This window comes from Nomascus leucogenys, chromosome 10, assembly GCF_006542625.1.
Source record: "Nomascus leucogenys isolate Asia chromosome 10, Asia_NLE_v1, whole genome shotgun sequence".
NCBI classification, from domain to species: domain Eukaryota; kingdom Metazoa; phylum Chordata; class Mammalia; order Primates; family Hylobatidae; genus Nomascus; species Nomascus leucogenys.
Window position 1 is genome coordinate 68,445,045 of NC_044390.1, and position 19,118 is coordinate 68,464,162.

A 19,118-nucleotide genomic window follows, 5' to 3' on the forward strand; every position below is an offset into this window, starting at 1 on the left:
TGAGAAAGACAGTTTCCCTCTTTCTCTCTGCTATGAAACTTCATAGCATAGAAATTATTTTTTTTCCTTGAAAGTTTAAAAAGCCCACCTGTAAACTGTATTAGCGTCATGTTTTCCAATAAGTATTGGTCTCTGTGGGTTTTCTTCTTAAGTTCCTTTTGTTTATTTGTATTTATGTGTTTTTTCCTGAAAATTAGCTTTTTCATTGAACTGTTTCCAGCTTCCTTATTTTACTTATAATTGTATTCTCTTATTTTATTTCCTTTTAATCTATATATTCTCATTTTCATTTTTTTCTTGATTAGACGTACCTTTGATTTGCCTATTTTTTCTCCCATAACAAACCACCTTCTGGTCTTTGTCCTTCCTGCTTCCCTTAGCCTTGTTTTTTGTTTTGTTTTGTTTTGTTTGAATTTTTGGATTTTTTTATAGAGACATGGTCTCACTAAGTTGCCCAGGCTGGCTTTAAACTCCTGAGCTCAAGTGATCCTCTGGCCTCAGCCTCTCAGGGAGCTGGGACTACAGGCACGTATCACTGTACCCAGCTCTGTTAGCCTTATTTTGTTGTTGACTTTTTTCATCGTCTGTGTTAAATATCTAATTTCTGTTTTCATGTTTCTGTGTTTTATAATATATCCATTTAAATCTATTGAGTTGCTCTTCTAGCCTTTTAGGCAAATAAAACAACTCATATTTTAGAGTTAATGTGCTTTTGCCTTTTCAGAATTTTGTATGGGCGAATGAAGAATAAGACTGGGAGTAAAACTCAGGGGAAATCTGCTTCAGGCACCCGCATGGCCATTGTCCTGCGGTTCCTGGCGGGGACCCAACCTGAGGAGATCCAGATATTCTTAGACCTGCTGTTTGAACCTGTGAAGCACTTCAAGAATGGTAACTATCAGCTACCTCTCACTCTAATACCTGTTGTCTGCGGTGGATTTCTCACATCTCAGGCTACATTTCCCATGCTCCTGGGCATCTTTCCAACAGGGTTGTTCCTCCCAATCTTGATGGCAATCTTTTGCTAAAGTGCAGTTCATTTTAAACCTCGATTGAATTGCGTGAAACTGACTGTTGGCCCTGTGGATTATTGGCACCCTTGTGTTAGAGCCCCTGATGAGAAAATGTGTATTTTTATTGCATATTTAGGCCATTTGAAAAATGGTTAATACTTACCCATATAATACAAAGAATAGCTTTCTTCTAAGAAATTCAAAGCAGACTGCAAATTAATCTTAATTGTTTGGCATTTATTCATTCCCTGAGTCATTCATCTATTCAGTAATGATTTATTGAATACCTCCTGTGCCCTGGACACTGTTAAGTTAAAAATAGAAAAGTACAATCTCTGCCCTCAACCTGAAAGTTGAGATGAAATGGATGTAATCGTGTGTACATTGAGCTAGAGTGCTCTGTGGTATGTTCTTTGGTATGCAATGTCAGTAATTATTAGTGACAGTAATGACTAACATGTGTTGGGTGCTTACTTTATGCCAGACGTTATGACAGACCCATTTACTTATAACTCAGTTGATCCTTCAGACAACCAACCACATGAGCTGTCATTACTTGATTATCCCCATTTTACACATGAGGAAACTTAGGCTTAGAAAGGTATTTCACGCATCATAACTCAGATGAAAAGTGGTAGAGTCGGGATTCAAACTCAGACCTTTCTGGTTATGAAACCTCTGTTCCAGTCCCCAAATTGCTTTGCTTGAGGCCAACATAGAGAATTATTTATAGGGTATTCTGTTGCGTTTGTTTTTGTATTTTTTCTATGATAATAGGTCCAGTTGTTAACAGGTTTTTCATTCAGTATAATATTGCCCCGTAAAGGAGGTTGGCTCTGATGAATGCCAAAAACAGTTTCCGTTCAATGTATAACTCCCACTCTAGGAGGACAGATATAGATGATAATCTTATGGATGGCCCGTTTGTGTGTATGAATCCATAAGCTCATGACCTCACATCAGATGGTTTGAAGTAAAGGTCAAGCAATAACAATTCGTATCTTTTCAGTAAATTTTGAAATTAATATGGCAGCAGCTGTTTATAAGGGACTCTGATTTTATTTATTAACTAGGATTTACAAGAGAAATAAAACTTGATTCTCAGCCTTCAAGGAACTTGTAATACAGAAAGGTACTTCTAGTGAAACTGCCAAACTCAGTAGAGCTGAGTGAAACGGAGAGTAAGAAAAGTGCATAGAAAGTTACCAGATGGAGGGCCGGGCGCGGTGGCTCAGGCCAGTAATCCCAGCACTTTGGGAGGCTGAGGTGGGTGGATCACCTGAGGTCAGGAGTTGGAGACCAGCCTGGCCAACATGGTGAAACTCCAATTCTAAAATTACAAAAACCAGCCAGGTGTGGTGGTGGGCACCTGTAATCCCAGCTACTTGGGAGGCTGAGGCAGGAGAACCGCTTGGACCCGGGAGGCAGAGATTGCAGTGAGCCAAGATCGCGCCACTGCACTCCAGCCTGGGCTACAGAGTGAGACTCCGTCTCAAAAAAAAAAAAGTTACCAGATGGAATAAACTATTCATAACTCAGGTTTTGAGGGATAGTGTAAAGAAACGATGAGAATTAGGCTTAGAGACTTAGTTCTGTCGCATATTTCTTACCCTCTTATTCCTTAGTTTCTTCTTCTCTAAAATGGGGGTAGTTAAACCTGTCTTATCTAGCTCATTGAATATTTGGTAAGAATCAAAAGGAGATAATATATAAGAAAAGTGCATTGTCATCTATAAATTACCATGACAGTAGAAAATACTGTATTATTAAGGGAAATGGAAATAAAACTACAATTATAAATAGTAACAAACTAATATGTTACCTTACATGACTTCTCGTCCTCTGTTTCACTAGGAGAGTGCCATTCTGCAGTCATTCAAGCAGTAGAAGACTTGGATTTGTCTAAAGTTCTTCCTTTAGGTCGTCAGCACGGTATCTTAAACAGCCTTGAGATAGTATTGAAAAACATTAGTCATCTGATCAGCGCATACCTGCCGAAGATTTTGCAGATATTGCTCTGTATGACAGCAACCGTATCACACATCCTTGACCAACGAGAAAAGGTGAGAGATTCACTACAGATGCTTTCTTCTTGGGCTAACAGGTGTCTGTGTTGTCCTTGGGCATTGGGTTGGGCCTGATTTAATAACACTCTCCCAAGTTAAATCCTTATACAACCCTTTGAAAGTATCTTCTTAAAACACTCTTCCACATAGTGGGACTCTTTGCTGTTATAAATATTTACTTATAACCAGAAAATGCAAATTGTATCAAGTGTATATTTTAAAAAGAGATGGATTAGTAGTGAGTGGGTTAGTTCTCTGTGTTTCTCAGGAATCCAAGTCAAGTGCTTGAGCTGATATTTCTTAGATTTTAATTCCAAGAGCCTGGAAGTGTAAGGTATCTTCCAACTCTCATTTTTCCAGAATGGCTAGAGTGTGAATAGACCATTGTTACCATCAGCCCTGTTATTTTGAGAGTTGTCTGGAAGTCTTTAAAAAGTAAATGCTTACCTACAATAAGTGCAGTGTTTTGAATAAATATAAGTAGCAATATGGGGCAAGACAAACCAGCTGACCAACTGCCAAAAGGTACTCAGGAAGTGTTTTCTAATTGTCTTCAAAACTATTTATGTTGTGTTGAAATAGCTCTGTGGACATGAGTGAACTCTTTGGAGTTTAGGGAAATCGTCCATAATGTCTTCTTTTTTTTTTCTTTTTTTGAGACGGAGTCTCGCTCTGTTGCCTAGGCTGGAGTGCAGTGGCGTGATCCCAGCTCACTGCAACCTCCGCCTCCCAGGTTCAAGCGATTCTCCTGCCTCAGCTTCCCGAGCAGTCCTCAGCTGGGACTACACCACGCCCAGCTCATTTTTTGTATTTTTAGTAGAGACGGGGGTTTCACCATGTTGGCCAGGCTGGTCTCAAACTCCTGACGTCAGGTGATCCACCCACCTCGGCCTCCAAAAGTGCTGGGATTACAGGCATGAGTCACTGCGCCTGGCCTCATAATATCTTAGGGACTGAAGGCTTCTGGGAGAAAATGCAACTTGAAGTAGAGCTCCAGACTCAGATTTCTGCTGTTGACTCTCAGTTAATTCCAAATAGGCACAGTTTTAATTTGGCCAAAATTTATTTCATTTAATTTCTAGATATGCCCAGTGAACTGCCTGTCAAACATGATCATGATAAGTGAAAATTGACTGCCAAAATTTTAGGCTGCTGGTTTGGGCTATGCATGGATGTGAATCTGTTTTAGTAATGCAATTGTATTCTCTGATAAACAAGATGCAGAGATTTAGAACACTTCTTCCATTTTGGTAGGCACCATTTTGTTTTTCTCATTCTTTCATTCATTTCTTCAATAAATATTAATTGAGCCTCTACCATGTGTCAGGCACTGTACTAAGCACTGGGAATAGTCAGCAAAGCACACAGACATTTATGTTCATTTATTTGTTCATTAAGTACTTATTGAGCACCTACTGTGTGCCAGACATTGTTCCAGGTAGGGAGTGAGACACGTGAGAACTCAGTATATGGGGAGAAAAAGAATAAATAAATAAATACACGCATAATTAAAATAATGTCAGAGGGAAGTATATTCTGAGAGGAAAATAAAATGAGGAGACCCTTCTGCAGGTCCCTGAGGCTCATTCTCTGTGTAGCTTTCTCCTGTCTAGTACTCTGCCCTGTGAGTTCTAGCTGCCTTTGCCTCCCCAAGTTGCCCAGCTCTGTCTCTTTATCTCGGGGTCACTGGACTCTGCCTGGGCTCTTCCTCCCTGCACTGAGGCCTGAAAACGCTCCAGGCAGTAAGCTAGGGAAGTCACCGGGCTCATTTCCTTTGCTTTCCGCCTCTCAGGGATCACTGTTCTCTGCTGCCTGATGTCCAATGTCTGAAAATTATTGTTTATATATTTTATTCACTTCCTTGGTTGCTTAAGAGAGGAGGGTAAATCCAGTCCCTTTTACTCCATCTTGGTTGGAAGTGCAAAACCACTATAAAGGAGCAAGCAAAACAGTTCTCTGACTAACACAGGACTGGAAATAGCCTACATCCCCAACAGCCACAGTAGAAATCCCACAATACACAGTGCACCAGGGGAGAGTCTTTGGAAGATGTTGCCTCTGTCATGGATCCAAATTAGCACTAGAATAGAGGCTGCTATGGGCTCACTTTAAAAGGTCAAAAGTTTTTCAAGTTTGATCCCAGAACAAAGCCCAAAATTTTAAATGATTTAAGTGAAAATAAATTTCACAATATCTGACATGCAGTCAAACATTAACTAGGCATACAAAGAAGGAGGAAAATTTTGCCTATAATGAGGAGAAAGGGCAATCAATAGAAGCAGATCCAGAAATGACACAGATAATAGAATTAGACAAGGAGGCTGATGCCACCACTTTGGGAGGCCAAGGGGGGAGGATCACTGGAGGCCAGGAGTTTGAGACCAGCCTGGACAACATAGCAAGACCCCATTTTTGCAAAAAAGTAAAAAATTAGCCAGGTGCGGTAGTGCACACCTGTACTCAGGAGGTTAAAGTTAGAGGATCACTTGATCCCAGGAGATTGAGGCTGTAGTAGGCCAAGATCACACCACTGCATTCCAGCATGGGCAACAGAGTGAGACTCTGCCTCTTAAAAAAAAAAAAAAAGGACATTAAAATAGCTATTATAAAAACATTCCATATATTAGCAAAGTAGAAGAAATCATGAGCATGTTAAGGAGAGACATGGAAGATGTGCAAAATTTAATGTAAGATGAGGAAATATAATAGAAAGTGATCAGTGTGGGGGTGGATAGGTGCTGCATTTACTAGGATGGTGAGGGTCCTCTATAAAAAGGCGATCTTTGAGCTTACACCTCACCATGAGAAGAACATTTCAGGCAAAGAAAATGACTAGCACAAAATCCCTGGTTGGGAATGGTCTTGACACGTTGCAAGAATAGACGAGGCTGTGGTGGCTAGAGCACCAGGAGCAGGAAGAGTCATGTAAGGTGAGGATGAAGAGGTAGGTTGTACGGGCTCTGTGGGACCTTGTAGGCTATGACGAAGGGGTGAATTTACTTCTAAGGATAATGGAAACTGCTGAGAGGCTCAAAGCAGAAGAGTGATAAGGGCTGTGTAGTGTTTTAAAAATATTGCTTTGGTTGCTTTGTGGAAAAGGGACTATGGGAGGCCAAGAATGGAAGCAGAAAAAGGTCTTAGAAAGTTCTGTCTCTGTTATATGAGAGCGTAATAAGGGCCATGGGAAGAATTAGATGAGAACCTGTTTATGCCTTGTAGTAAGTGATAGTGACTTTATCTGTATATGAATATATTAAATTGTGAAAGGTTTGCCTGTGTAGTGCCTTCACATTTTTGGTTAACTTAGAAGTTACTTAGTAATGCAGCCTCACTCCCAAGTCAATAATCAGTAACTCAAAGGATCATTTATGCAATTTCACAGTTCATTAGTTAATGAGATTTTAAGCTTGTTGACAGTTATGAGCTTCCTTATATTTTCCTTTGAAATTCTTGGACCCATCCAGGGAATTCCTTAAAGTGAATTATTGCACAGTAGTTTTGCTTAAGTGAGTTAAAGTTCTACATTTATGTGCTTGGGCTCAGTTATATATTTACTTTTTTGTGTCTTTCCTTCAGGGCATTGATCGGCATTGAAAGATATTTGAAAATTGTTGGTTTTGGGGTTTTTTTGTACATTCAAGCAACAGTATAACTTGTAAACATACACAAACTCAATCATATTGACTATTCCTCTAGGAATTAAAGTCTATGATTGCTCATTTTCAGGGTTTTTCTCTAGTTTATTCAACAATTATTGAGTAAATTGGGCAGCTGGCACTTTAGTTACAGAAATGAATAGAACATGCAGATTGTACCCGACGGAAAGGGTGGTTGGTGGAAATGGGAGACAGGTGGGGAGTGTCTGTTTGATATCATGTTTGCAGTTGTGAGCTTCATATTTGCTCCAGATACCATGTTTTTTCAAATATCAGGAATAATTTTTATCTTTCACTAAACTTGATGCAGCTGATGAAAATATTGCTAGTAGAATTGAAGCAGAGCAGAATGACTTGTAACTACATCACCTTGTGCTTGTTTACCTGTCATTTCCTTTGTAACTTGTATAATAAGATAATAAGCTAAAAGTAGACCATATGTGAGATACCGTGATTCCTCAGGCTTGCTCAGCAAACTAATGACATCCTTGTTCGTATTTACTTGAATTTAAAATGTGCTATTTCAGATTCAAATACCTCTGTCTGTCAGATTATCAGATTTTCATGATAAGTAATTTTCCTATTAGTTTTCTTCATGTTATCTTGGCCATAAGACTTAATATTCACCATATGAGAGCATTTGTGTTGTCTTTATAAATTGCAAGGTGGCTTTTAGGTTTTAATGTAAGTAATTAAGGTGATATATAAAAATAAATTATCACTTGTATGTCTAGAGCCCACAGTTTACTAATCAAGTGGGAAAACAATTAGGGGTTGAATCTTCTCCCATTTTTTTTTTTTTTTTTTTTTTTTTTTTTTTTAACATTCTGTGCTAGGGAAAAATCCCTTTGAGGCCCTTGTCTTTCCTCTGCTTGGCCTAAAGCTCTTCATTCTTTAGTACCCAGTAGAAGTCTGCCTATTCCATGAAGCTCTATCCTGAAATTTGTAGTAATTCCTCCTACTGAAATATCTTTGGGCTGGGCGTGGTGGCTCACACCTGCAATCCCAGCACTTTGGGAGGCCAAGGCGGGCAGATCACCTGAGATGGGGAGTTCGAGATCAGCCTGACCAACATGGAGAAACCCCGTCTCTACTGAAAATACAAAAAGAGCGGGGCGTGGTAGCTCATGCCTGTAATCCCAGCTACTTGGGAGGCTGAGGCAGGAGAATCGCATGAATCCAGGAGGTGGAGGTTGCGGTGGGCCCATATTGTGCCATTGCACTCCACCCTGGGCAACAAGAGCGAAGCTCCATCTCAAAAAAAAAAAAAAAAAAAAAAAAAAAGAAATGTCTTTGGCATTTTCAGTCTCTCACATACATTCAATAAATTTGCCTTTAATAAGATTTTCGGTTGAATTGAGGTCAGGACCTCAATTCATACCAATGGCATGCCACTGGAGCCATTAGTAGGGACTCAATAAATTGTCCTACTCTGAGCCTGAACAAATTGGCTGCGTATTTGTGATTTTATAACTCACAGGGAAGGAGATGCCAGTAGAAGTAGCAATATTTGTTATTTTAAAGGTTTGCTTTTATTTCACACTCATTCCAGCCTCTATGCCTCTAAACAGACAAATTGTATTTCTTTCTAAATTGCATTTTTCTTTGAACTATGTATGTTAAGATCTTCCTATCCCTTGACTCAGTCACCTCATCCTCTTGCTGTACAGAGTATTTCACTGTATGGAAAAATCATAAATTCCTTAACTAGTCCCCTAGGCTAATTTTAACAAGAGTAATTTATAACTTCTAGTTTTAAAAAAAGTAAAATAATAAGTGAAAATAAATAGAAAAGTGGCTTTCATTTGAAATGAAGATTTAATTTTTTCCCCCTAATATAAGGCATTATGTTGGGAAAAAAAAATTTTAAAAAAAAGCTTTGCTTTGTTTAGAATGTTCTGTTCATGGGAAGAAATCAAGATTTTACTTGAATAAAAAAGTAAAACAATATAGAATACAAAACAACTATTCCAGTTGTAATATTTTTTCTTAAGGATAACTAGTGTGACTACTAGGCAGTGATATTGTTTTAAGACTCTGCTTTCTTTTCTTGTTCAATGAAAAAAGTAAGACAATTTGCTTGGTTGGTGTTCCCACGTAAATCAAGTCAACAGATTTAGTAACAAGATTTCCAGTTTGATTCGTAGCCACCTGAGCAAGAGTGCCTCTCTGAGGAATCAGGGATAAAAATGATATATATGTATTTTTTAAACAGAAGATCTTTGTTTTACAGATACAGCTGAGATTTATTAATCCATTGAAAAACTTAAGACGTCTTGGAATCAAAATGGTAACTGATATCTTTTTGGACTGGGAATCATATCAGTTTAGAACACAAGAAATTGATGCTGTGTTTCATGGTGCAGTTTGGCCCCAGGTAAACTTCGATTCCTACATCTGCCTATATACCTTCTGCTTTTTCCTTTATTACTAACTCAGCAACATAGCTACTACCCAGACAAGAATGCTTACCCGGGTCTTTTCTTTTACATCAAGCCCTTCTTTCTGGAAGTTTTTAGAACACTTTTCTTTGCCTTCACTACCACCTAAAACTCAAGAGTTAGTTTCTGCTATACCATGGCATTTACACTTAAGGCTCAGTTGAATATGAATGTGTCTCTTAAGCAACTGTAGCATAACTTTTTTTTTTTTTTGAGACAGTCTTGCTTACTGCAACCTCTGCCTCCTGGGTTCAAGAAAGAGATTCTCCTGCCTCAGTCTCCCAAGTAGCTGGGATTACAGGCATGCACCACGATGCCCAACTAATTTTTGTATTTTTAGTAGAGGTGGAGTTTCGCCATGTTGGCCAGACTGGTCTTGAACCCCTGACCTCAGGTGATCACCCACCTCGGCCTCCCAAAGTGCTGGGATTACAGGCATGGGCCCGGCCTGTAACATGACTTTTATAGCACCTGACATATCGTTGCCTCTGGCTTTTGACAAGTGTGAGGGAAAACACACCGGTGTTTTTATTACATACTTCCTATTTTGATTTCTCTGCTTGTAATCCCTTGGTGATGATAACTGGTATAGGTATAGACTGTAGGAGAGATTTGATTTTAGGAAATGTTTCTAGGTGTTTGAGGTCCCAGTCATTTCCAACACTCTGAAACCTAAAATACCATTTCCTTTCAAGTGTCTAGCACTTCCATGCATCACCTTTGCCATTTTTCCTATGTAGATGTTCTTTTGGATCTCTTTATACTTTTTCTTATTCTGTCATTTGGATGTTCATCTCTGTCCCTTGTCTTTTTCATCCTCTGCTGTGATTTCTGTGCTTGTTAGTTATTTGTGGTTTTTCTATAATTTGGTATATGTATTTGTTATTCTGTTTTTTACTTTTGTCTCCTAGATCAGCAGGCTTGGATCTGAGAGTCAATATTCTCCTACTCCTCTGCTGAAACTGATCAGTATCTGGAGCAGAAATGCAAGGTATAACCTTTCTTTTTTCCTTCTTTAAAAAGGGCAGTGTTTTACATGAATCTGGTTAAAGCAGTCCAGGGAACTAATAATGTAATTTATGGTCTTTCCATATAGTGAACTACTTTTGGTACAGTTAAGGAGAATGAGGCAGCTGAGTAAAAGCAAGGAAAGATCTCAAAATACATAGTTTAAAGAAAAACGTAGCCATGCACGGTGGCTCACGCCTGTAATCCCAGCACTTTGGGAGGTGGAGGCAGGATTGCTTGACCTCAGGAGTTCAAGCCCAGTCTGGACAACGTAGTGAGGTCTTGTCTCTACTGAAAATCAAAATATTGGCTGGGCATGTGGTGCATGCCTGTAGTTCCAGCTACTTGGAGGCTGAGGTGGGAGGATCGCTTGAGCCCACAAAGTTGAGGCTACAATGAGCCATGATCATGCCACTGCATTCTAGCCTGGGTGAAAGCGAGACCCTGTCTCAAAAAAAAAAAAAAAAAAGATAAAAAGATAAATTGCTAGGCAATACATATGGTGTGATCCAGGAAGGTATGTGTCTGTGTGTATAAATATGAAATGAAATAGCAACTGTCCAGAACGACACATGAGAACTGTTAACAATGTGGCCATAGCACATGGAGGTTTCGGTAGACCAGAGGAGGGAGAGGAGACTTTTCATAATACATCCTTTGGACTGTTTGAATTTTTTATAATAATTAAAAAGGAAAAATAGGTAAGATAACATCTTGCAAAGTAATGAAAATTTTAGAGTATGTATTACAGCTAAAACTAATACTTTTTTATAATTTTTACAGTTTGATTAAAACTTGAAAATTATAAGTATTAGAATTGATAGAGATGTTCATCCAATATATGTAATAATTATGTCAGCAGTTTGATTTGGCCTGGCAAAGGGAGAAACAGAATGTGAAACACACCAGATAGTTGTGTCATCACATAAATATTACCATTTTCTGCATGCTTGGTTAAAAATAAATGCTGACTTGTAATTGGCATTCTATGTCTTTTTCCAAGTTCCCACTGAAAATCAGGAAAACCTCACAAGCTTTCTAGATTTTCTAGACCATTGTCTTCTTTGTGAAACTCCATCTAAATGTACATTCAGCTCTCATGGTCAGAAAAAGTTTTATTATTGATTCAGTGATGTTAAAATCATAGTCTTGGTTTTTACAAGATTGGAATCATACTGTATAACTGATTTTTGATTTTGTTTTTTTCACGTATCTTTATGTCGTGAACATTTCTTCATGTTATTAGTCTTCAAAAACAAACCAAAAACCTTGACATTGTCTTCCTCAGGAAAACTTGTTTATTTTACTAATAGTAGGTTCTCTACGTTTATTCCCCAATTTGACACAGCAATTTTGTATCTTTATCATTGGACATTTGTAAGCGACACTTCATAGGCATACTTGAGAAATGTTGTATGGTTTTGTCATTTCTGTGCAAATAAGCCATGAAGGACTTTCATCCAGGAAGACTTTACAATAGAGGTTCAGTTTTGTATTCGTTGGGTCTTTATTCAAGGTATTGAGCCACATTGTTGGATGCCACTTCATTCTTTTCTGCAATTTCTCATTTTTTGGTTGGGTAAATAGAAGCCACATAACAATGGAAGAGTTAGGCAGCAGAACCTCTTTTTTCCTTTTATACTTAACACTCACCTGAAGAAATCTATAAAAGCATTGACTTCCCTTGGAATCCACATAGCAGTAGATATGCATATGAAGTTGCATGTGGAAGAATTAACAAATGAATATTTCAGAACCCCTTCAATGGGAATGTTACTTTTTAATAAAAAAAAAAATTTAGAAGTGTAGTTGCAGTTTACATAGTGTCAATCAGAAATTAAAACAGATTTTTCATCTATAGAGAAGTCTAGCATTTTACTAGCTTATAAGTAAGTTTAAATTTTCTCAGAAATAGCTGAACTCAGGACAGCAAAAACTTACTAATTAGGGTGAGCATATACTTTTTTGTCCAAACTGAAAAACTCCTGAGGATGAAAAGAATTGTAATAAGTAAGTCAAAACAGCCAATGTAAGCTGGGACTGTCCCAGACCCCTCTCTTAGCTTCTCTGGTTCTAGTCACCACAGCCGCAGCATAGCAGTCTCTTCTTCCTGCATGCTCTTTCCAGCTCTGTAAGGCCCTGTCATCACATACTGCCTTTGTTGTATTCATCTATCTTCATAACATATTATCCACAGCTCCTTCAAGGCAAAGACCATGTCTCATTTATTACTCCACAGAGGGTTACACATCTTCATCCATGTGTAGTTGATGATCATTGCATGTTGTCTGAGTGATTGGAATTGCTGATTGAGCCATTCACGTTAGCATGTAGCATGCTCATTGTACTGTGGTAGCAAGTTACGTTGGTCAAGGGAAAATGGTTTGGTCACTGGGAAGTTGCATTGTATCTGAATGGGCTCCTGCTAGGACTTTACCCGCAGTTGAAAGCAGTTCTCTTCCCTTTTCTGCTAGAAAAAGTTTAAGACAACAAAACAACATAGTGGTTAAGAGCACAGTTTCTGAAGCCACACTAACCTAGCTTCAAATCCCAGCACCACTGTGCGTTCTTTTGGTCAAGTTGGCCCCTGAGCCTCAGTTTTATCACCTGTAAAATGGATATAATAACAGACCCACTTCACTGATAATAGAGATGATAATATATAATATAAAGTGTCTTGTGTAGAGCCTGCCCGTACTATGCACAATATTTGTTGGACAGAAAGATGTAGCTAAGTATGTTACAGAGCTCAAGCTCTTTTTTTTTTTTTTTCCAGTGGTGATGAGTTGAAAAAGGCAAACTGTCTGAATTGTTTCTGTTTGACCTTCCTAGTAATTGTTAGGATTGCATTTCTGACTGAATCAACTGCTGGTTTACTCTTGGCTGGAAAGCCTTTGTCTCTCTGTCCTTGTTGGTGCATTTGCATCAGGAAGGATATTTATAACTTTCATGTGAGCCTTTCATTCTTGGGGATGGATTCATCCCTGTCTCCCAACATTGAATGTTCCATATCCTGATCAATAAATGTTTGTTTGGTCTGTACTCCTAACTCCTATGTTCTAGTACATAGGGTTTTATGTGAGTGTATAAACATTCACATTCTAGAAAGCTTATAATTGAAAAGTAGTCTGTTTTCAGTAAGTCTCTTTTAGAAAGAGCTTAGACATTGGAATTAGATTGTGATTCAAATCTCAGCTCTATTATTAGCTCAGTGGCTTGGGACAAATCTGTTTTTTCATCTGTAATATAGGGATAATGATACTACCACATAGAAACGTTGTGAGAATTAAATGAGAAATATATATATATAAAGTGCCTAAGTAATATGTTTGTAAGGTAATCCTTAGAATTATTATCCATCAAATTTTAGATTTAAACTAATTCCCCTTTGAATAATCTTATTAATGTTGATACATACACATATGCATATATATTTGTTAAACTCATGGTGAAAATTCATATGGACATGTTTTTAGAAGTGAACATATGGAGAATAAGATGATTACTGCAATGTTTTTTCTTCCAGATATTTCCCTTTGCTGGCTAAACAGAAGCCTGGGCACCCAGAATGTGATATCCTGACCAATGTTTTTGCAATTCTCTCAGCAAAGAATCTTTCTGATGCCACAGCCAGTATTGTAATGGACATAGTTGATGACCTTCTTAACCTTCCAGATTTTGAGCCTACAGAAACAGTTTTGAACTTGCTGGTAACTGGATGTGTATACCCTGGCATAGCAGAAAACATAGGTGGTATGTATGCTGACAAAGCAGATAATTCTTAGACTTCTGCTGTAGCAATTGTTTCCTTAGAAGAGAAAAAAAGTCAGTATAATTTGACTCACTTGAGAGCATATGCTCATAAGTTTCTTTTCCCTGGGAACTAATACTAATTTATATAAACTGAATTTTCTTTGCAGTTATAAGAATAGATTATTTACTCTCCAAGAAGTCTCAACTCTCCTCCAGGAGATTATGAAAATGATTTCTACTGTAATGTCTCTACATTCTTCTTACCATATTATCCCACATAATTCCCTTACTATTACCAAAAAATGGTTTAAATAAAGCCTCAGGGGTCTCTTAAATACGTTCTTGATTTAGCTAGTAATATAGCTATTTTGAGTAAGAAGAAAGTTGCTTATTTAGAATTTAGAATTTATTTAGAATTGAAATGTAACTAAATGTTCATAGTGGTTGAGTGCTTTTCTTATCATCATGAAGATTTTGTGCAATTATGCCTTAAGAGAGTTTATTAAAATCAAATCAAATCACTGTCTATTTCAGAGTCTATCACAATAGGAGGAAGATTAATTCTACCTCATGTACCTGCAGTTCTTCAGTATCTCAGCAAAACCACAATAAGCGCAGAAAAGGTGAAAAAGAAAAAGAATAGAGCACAAGTCAGTAAAGAGCTTGGCATTCTTTCAAAGTAAGTGATATACTGGTACTTAAAAGATAACATTACTCCTTGGTTTTAACTTTCTAAAAAATTATTATCTTGGCCAGGCATGGTGGCTCATGCCTATAATCCCAGCACTTTGGGAGGCTGAGGTGGGTGGATCACCTGAGGTCAGGAGTTCAAGACCAGCCTGACCAACATGGCAAAACCCTGTCTACTAAAAATACAAAAGTTAGCTGGGCATGGTGGTGGACACCTGTAATCCCAGCTGCTCGGGAGGCTGAGGCAGGAGAATGGCTTGAACCCAGGAGGCGGAGGTTGCAGTGAGCCGAGGTCGCGCCACTTACTCCAGCCTGGGCGACAGAGTGAGACTCCATCTCAAAAATAAAATAAAATAAAATAATTATCTTGTTTTTCAGATGTTGGAATCTGGCAATAAGAAGCTAAAAAGTTTTTTAGTATTTTTGAATGCTCTTTACTTTTAAGTTAATGCAGAATTCCCTTTCTCTGCTGGAATACTTACTAGAGACCATTCATAGCATCTGCCTTTATTTAATAAAATTAAAGGGGACAGATTTTTCAAAATCCTAAAGTAGACTAATAGATTTGTTTGTTTAGCCTTTGTGTATTTTGAGTTTTGTGGAATTGCAGTTTTTTACTCTTTAGTGTAATGATAAAAATAATTAACTTAAAAGAGCAGATTGTTCGGTTTTTTGAGTCAAGAAGATCTCACAAGGGTTGTTAAAGAGTGTGTTTGGCAGTAGACCTAGGAGTCTATTGTGATTTCGGTAAAGGGAAAGTTGATAAACCTGAGTGCAAGAAACAATTCTATCTTAATTTTAAATTGACCATTACAAGGCTTAGTTGTTGAAAATGTATTTTTTCTGTTAAACAACAATATCAACAAAAAGTGTTATGTTCGAATCTTCTAGAAACTTCTTTGCAATGCATTTTAAAATACTATTGTATTTCTAAGTTATGCAGAATGGGAAATCATACTAATACACTCATTACATTTCATCCCAGGCTATGTAGTAGTAGAAAGATGACGAGAGGATATTAGGAACCAGAAAGACCAGAGTTTGAAAGACCTGCTGCACTTCTTATAGCTGTGAGACGTCAGTTTCTCTGAGTCTCAGTTTTTTTCTGGGCAAAATCAGGCTGATGATTCCTATATTGCAGGGCTATCGTGGGTGTTAAATTGAAATACTGTACATAAACCCTTAAGTCATGGCACTTAAAAATGTTATTTCTTTTCAAAATAAAACAATTACTAATTACCAGACTGGAGTTCACTCTAACCCACCTATTCACCTGTTCACTCTAACCCACAAAATCAGATATTGCAAAAGAAATAGAATAGTGGCCATGAGCTTGATGTTGGAGAGGAGTAAGAGTGAGCACAGCCAAGTAACTGAGGTAAACTTTTTATACATACACACATACTTAAAAGCTAGCTGTGTATTGGAATGCTGAAACTGTGTCTGTTAGTCATTGTTTTTCTACAAAAAGTTTAACTTCTTAGAGAAATATCCTTGTATATGTTCCTTACATACCCGTTTTTTCCTTCTTTAGGATCAGCAAGTTTATGAAAGACAAAGAACAAAGTTCTGTACTCATTACGCTTCTCCTTCCGTTCCTCCACCGTGGCAATATTGCTGAGGTACAAACTCATAGGACACTTACTTTGTCTTTAGAGTGGCACTTTATCACTAGGTTTACTTGTGAGCAGCAATTTTACTGGCTGGATTTTGTGATGCATTTGTCCCAAGGAACTTAAAATACTTTATATAGAAATAAAAAAAATTAGAGGGAAAAGATTGGGACAGACACTAGGAATGGGGGCAGGCAAGAAAGCAGAGACATCGTCATCTACAACAACAAAGTACTAGCCCCTTTATTTCCCTTGTTTAGCTTCTGATTCATTTCAGGGGTTTTTCTTTCTCTAACAAGCCTGGAACCCAAGAAGTGCATTTTGTAATCTTTTTTTTTTTTTTTCTGAGGCGGAGTTTCACTCTTGTCCTCCATGCTGGAGTGCAATGGCACAATCTCGGCTCACTGCAACATTCCACCTCCTGGGTTCAAGCAATTCTTCTGCCTCAGCCTCCCAAGTAGCTGGGACTACAGGTGCCTGCCACCACTCCCAGCTAATTTTTTTGTATTTTTAATAGGGATGGGGTTTCACCATGTTGGCCAGGCTGGCCTGGAACTCCCAACCTCAGGCAATCCGCCCGCCTCGGCCTCCCAAAGTTCTGGGATTACAGGCATGAGCCACTGCACCCGGCTGCATTATATAATCTTAATTGTAGATCACAGTGGCAAAACAGAATAAAAATCAGACTTTTAATATTCAGACACAGCTAAATGTTTCTGATATGATTTTCAAACCCTAGTTCAATCTTAATTAGGAGTCCTCCAGTGGCTTAAGCTCATTTGTCAAACCTTAGTAGTGATACTAAACATTTCTCACCACATAGTTGTTCAATTTAGAAGACCACAGATCTGTAGACAACCAGAAGTGTATACAGTTGGCCCTCTGTATGCACATTTCCACATATGTGGATTCAACCAATCATAGATGAAAATATTTGGAGAAATAACAATATAATTATAAAAATGATAGAAATTTTATGTGGCAGGGCACAGTGGCTCATGCCTGTAATCCCTGCACTTTGGGAGGCCAAGGTGGGCAGATCACGAGGTCAGGAGTTCAAGACCAGCCTGGCCAACATAGTGAAACCCTGTTTCTACTAAAAATAAAAAAATTAGCCCGACATGGTGGCGTATGTCTGTACTCCCAGCTACTCAGGAGGCTGAGGCAGGAGAATCGCTTGAACCCAGGAGGTGGAGGTTGTGGTGAGCTGAGATCATGCCACTGCACTCCAGACTGGACAACAAAGTGAGACCCCATCTCAAAAAAATATATAAATAAAATAAAAATAAAAAATAAAAATAATACAAATTTAAAAAATGCAGTATAACAACTATTTACATAGCATTTACATTGTATTGGGTATTATAAGTAATCTAGAGGTGACTTAAAATATACAGAAGGGTGTGTGTGGGTGATATGCAAATACCATACCATTTTATCTAAGAGACTTAAACATCCTTGGAGTTTGGTACTTTTTGGGGTCCTGGAACCAGTCCCCCTTGGATACCAAGGGACGACTGTACTTCAGCAAGCTCATTTTCTTATATCTTTTTTGATTAGACAATAGAAGAAATTATGTTTCAAAACTACATATATTGCTTATTAGAATTAAAGGAAGAAACTGGTTCGCACATTCTTATGGGTTTTACATTAAATTAAAATGCTAAAAACTTTTAAAAGATAATAAAATGATTTTTCCAATTACTACTTTTACATCTTATTCACAATTTTTTTCTATGCTGTAATATATTAAAGTATAAGTTGACCAGTTTATAACTTACTGAAATATGATTTCTCTGATTATTTCTTCTCAAGGATACAGAGGTTGATATTCTGGTGACAGTACAAAACTTGTTAAAGCATTGTGTGGACCCTACAAGCTTCCTCAAGCCTATAGCAAAACTTTTCTCAGTTATTAAGAACAAATTGTCAAGAAAATTGCTTTGTACGGTTTTCGAGGTCTGTACTATTCATTTTTACTCCAAATCACCCTTTTTAAAAAAATATAATTATGACTTGTAAACCACATTAGGGGCTTTCTTCATGCCAGGGTGATGTTTTTATATGAATTTGAGTGGGGACAGGGAGCTGAGGGGAGGAGGGCAGAAAAGTTAAAGTTTTATTCACTGATAAATATGCTGTTTTCTTTCCTTTCAGACTCTTTCTGATTTTGAGAGTGAGTTAAGATATATTACTGATGTTGTCAAGGTAAGAAAGAAGGGTTTCTCTTTGGCTTCAAAAGTATTATCATTTTTGTTTACTTAAGATTTATATGCCTTCTTTTATATAACTTCAGTGGCATTTCTTATAGCTTAACGCCTTTGATCAAAGACATCTTGATGATATCAACTTTGACGTTCGCTTTGAGACTTTCCAGACCATCACCTCTTATATTAAAGAAATGCAAATTGTGGATGTTAACTACCTAATTCCAGTTATGCATAATTGTTTCTATAATCTAGAGGTAGGTTATTATAGCAAAATTTATAAATTATTTTTTATTGTTTTGGTAATACAGCTGCCTAATACAGTGACCTAATCTTTAAATTTTTTTTGAGGGGGGACAAAGGTTTTTAGGATTAAATTTCTTTTAGATGAAGAATCTTTTGTCTGGCAAAACAGTTATTCTCATGATTTGAAAGGCAAATATTGTCAATAAAATAATACATATGAAAGCATTTTGAAAAAAATCAAGAAGTTATGTATTAGAATAGGGAAATCCACAGAGATGAAGGCTGCAGAAAGGGAGGAATGGGGTGTGATTTCTAATGGGTATAGGGTTTCTTTTGGGAGTGATGAAAATGTTCTGGAATTAGTGGTAATGATCACACAATCTCCTGAATATACCAAAAACCACTGAATTGTACATTTTGTTTTT

The 19,118-nt window shown here is 37.6% G+C and overlaps 1 protein-coding gene across 1 annotated transcript in view; it reads left to right on the forward strand.

Moving 5' to 3' along the window:
• Positions 1 to 19,118, forward strand: part of UTP20 (UTP20 small subunit processome component) — a 108,060-nt gene that overhangs the window by 46,808 nt on the left and 42,134 nt on the right. Inside the window, exons 26-35 of the mRNA XM_003269911.2 lie at positions 725 to 891; positions 2,868 to 3,076; positions 8,969 to 9,112; positions 10,088 to 10,167; positions 13,711 to 13,937; positions 14,472 to 14,616; positions 16,162 to 16,249; positions 18,056 to 18,199; positions 18,398 to 18,448; positions 18,552 to 18,704. Coding sequence (XP_003269959.1) covers positions 725 to 891; positions 2,868 to 3,076; positions 8,969 to 9,112; positions 10,088 to 10,167; positions 13,711 to 13,937; positions 14,472 to 14,616; positions 16,162 to 16,249; positions 18,056 to 18,199; positions 18,398 to 18,448; positions 18,552 to 18,704 — 1,408 coding nt within the window. The remainder of the gene's footprint in view (positions 1 to 724; positions 892 to 2,867; positions 3,077 to 8,968; positions 9,113 to 10,087; positions 10,168 to 13,710; positions 13,938 to 14,471; positions 14,617 to 16,161; positions 16,250 to 18,055; positions 18,200 to 18,397; positions 18,449 to 18,551; positions 18,705 to 19,118) is intronic.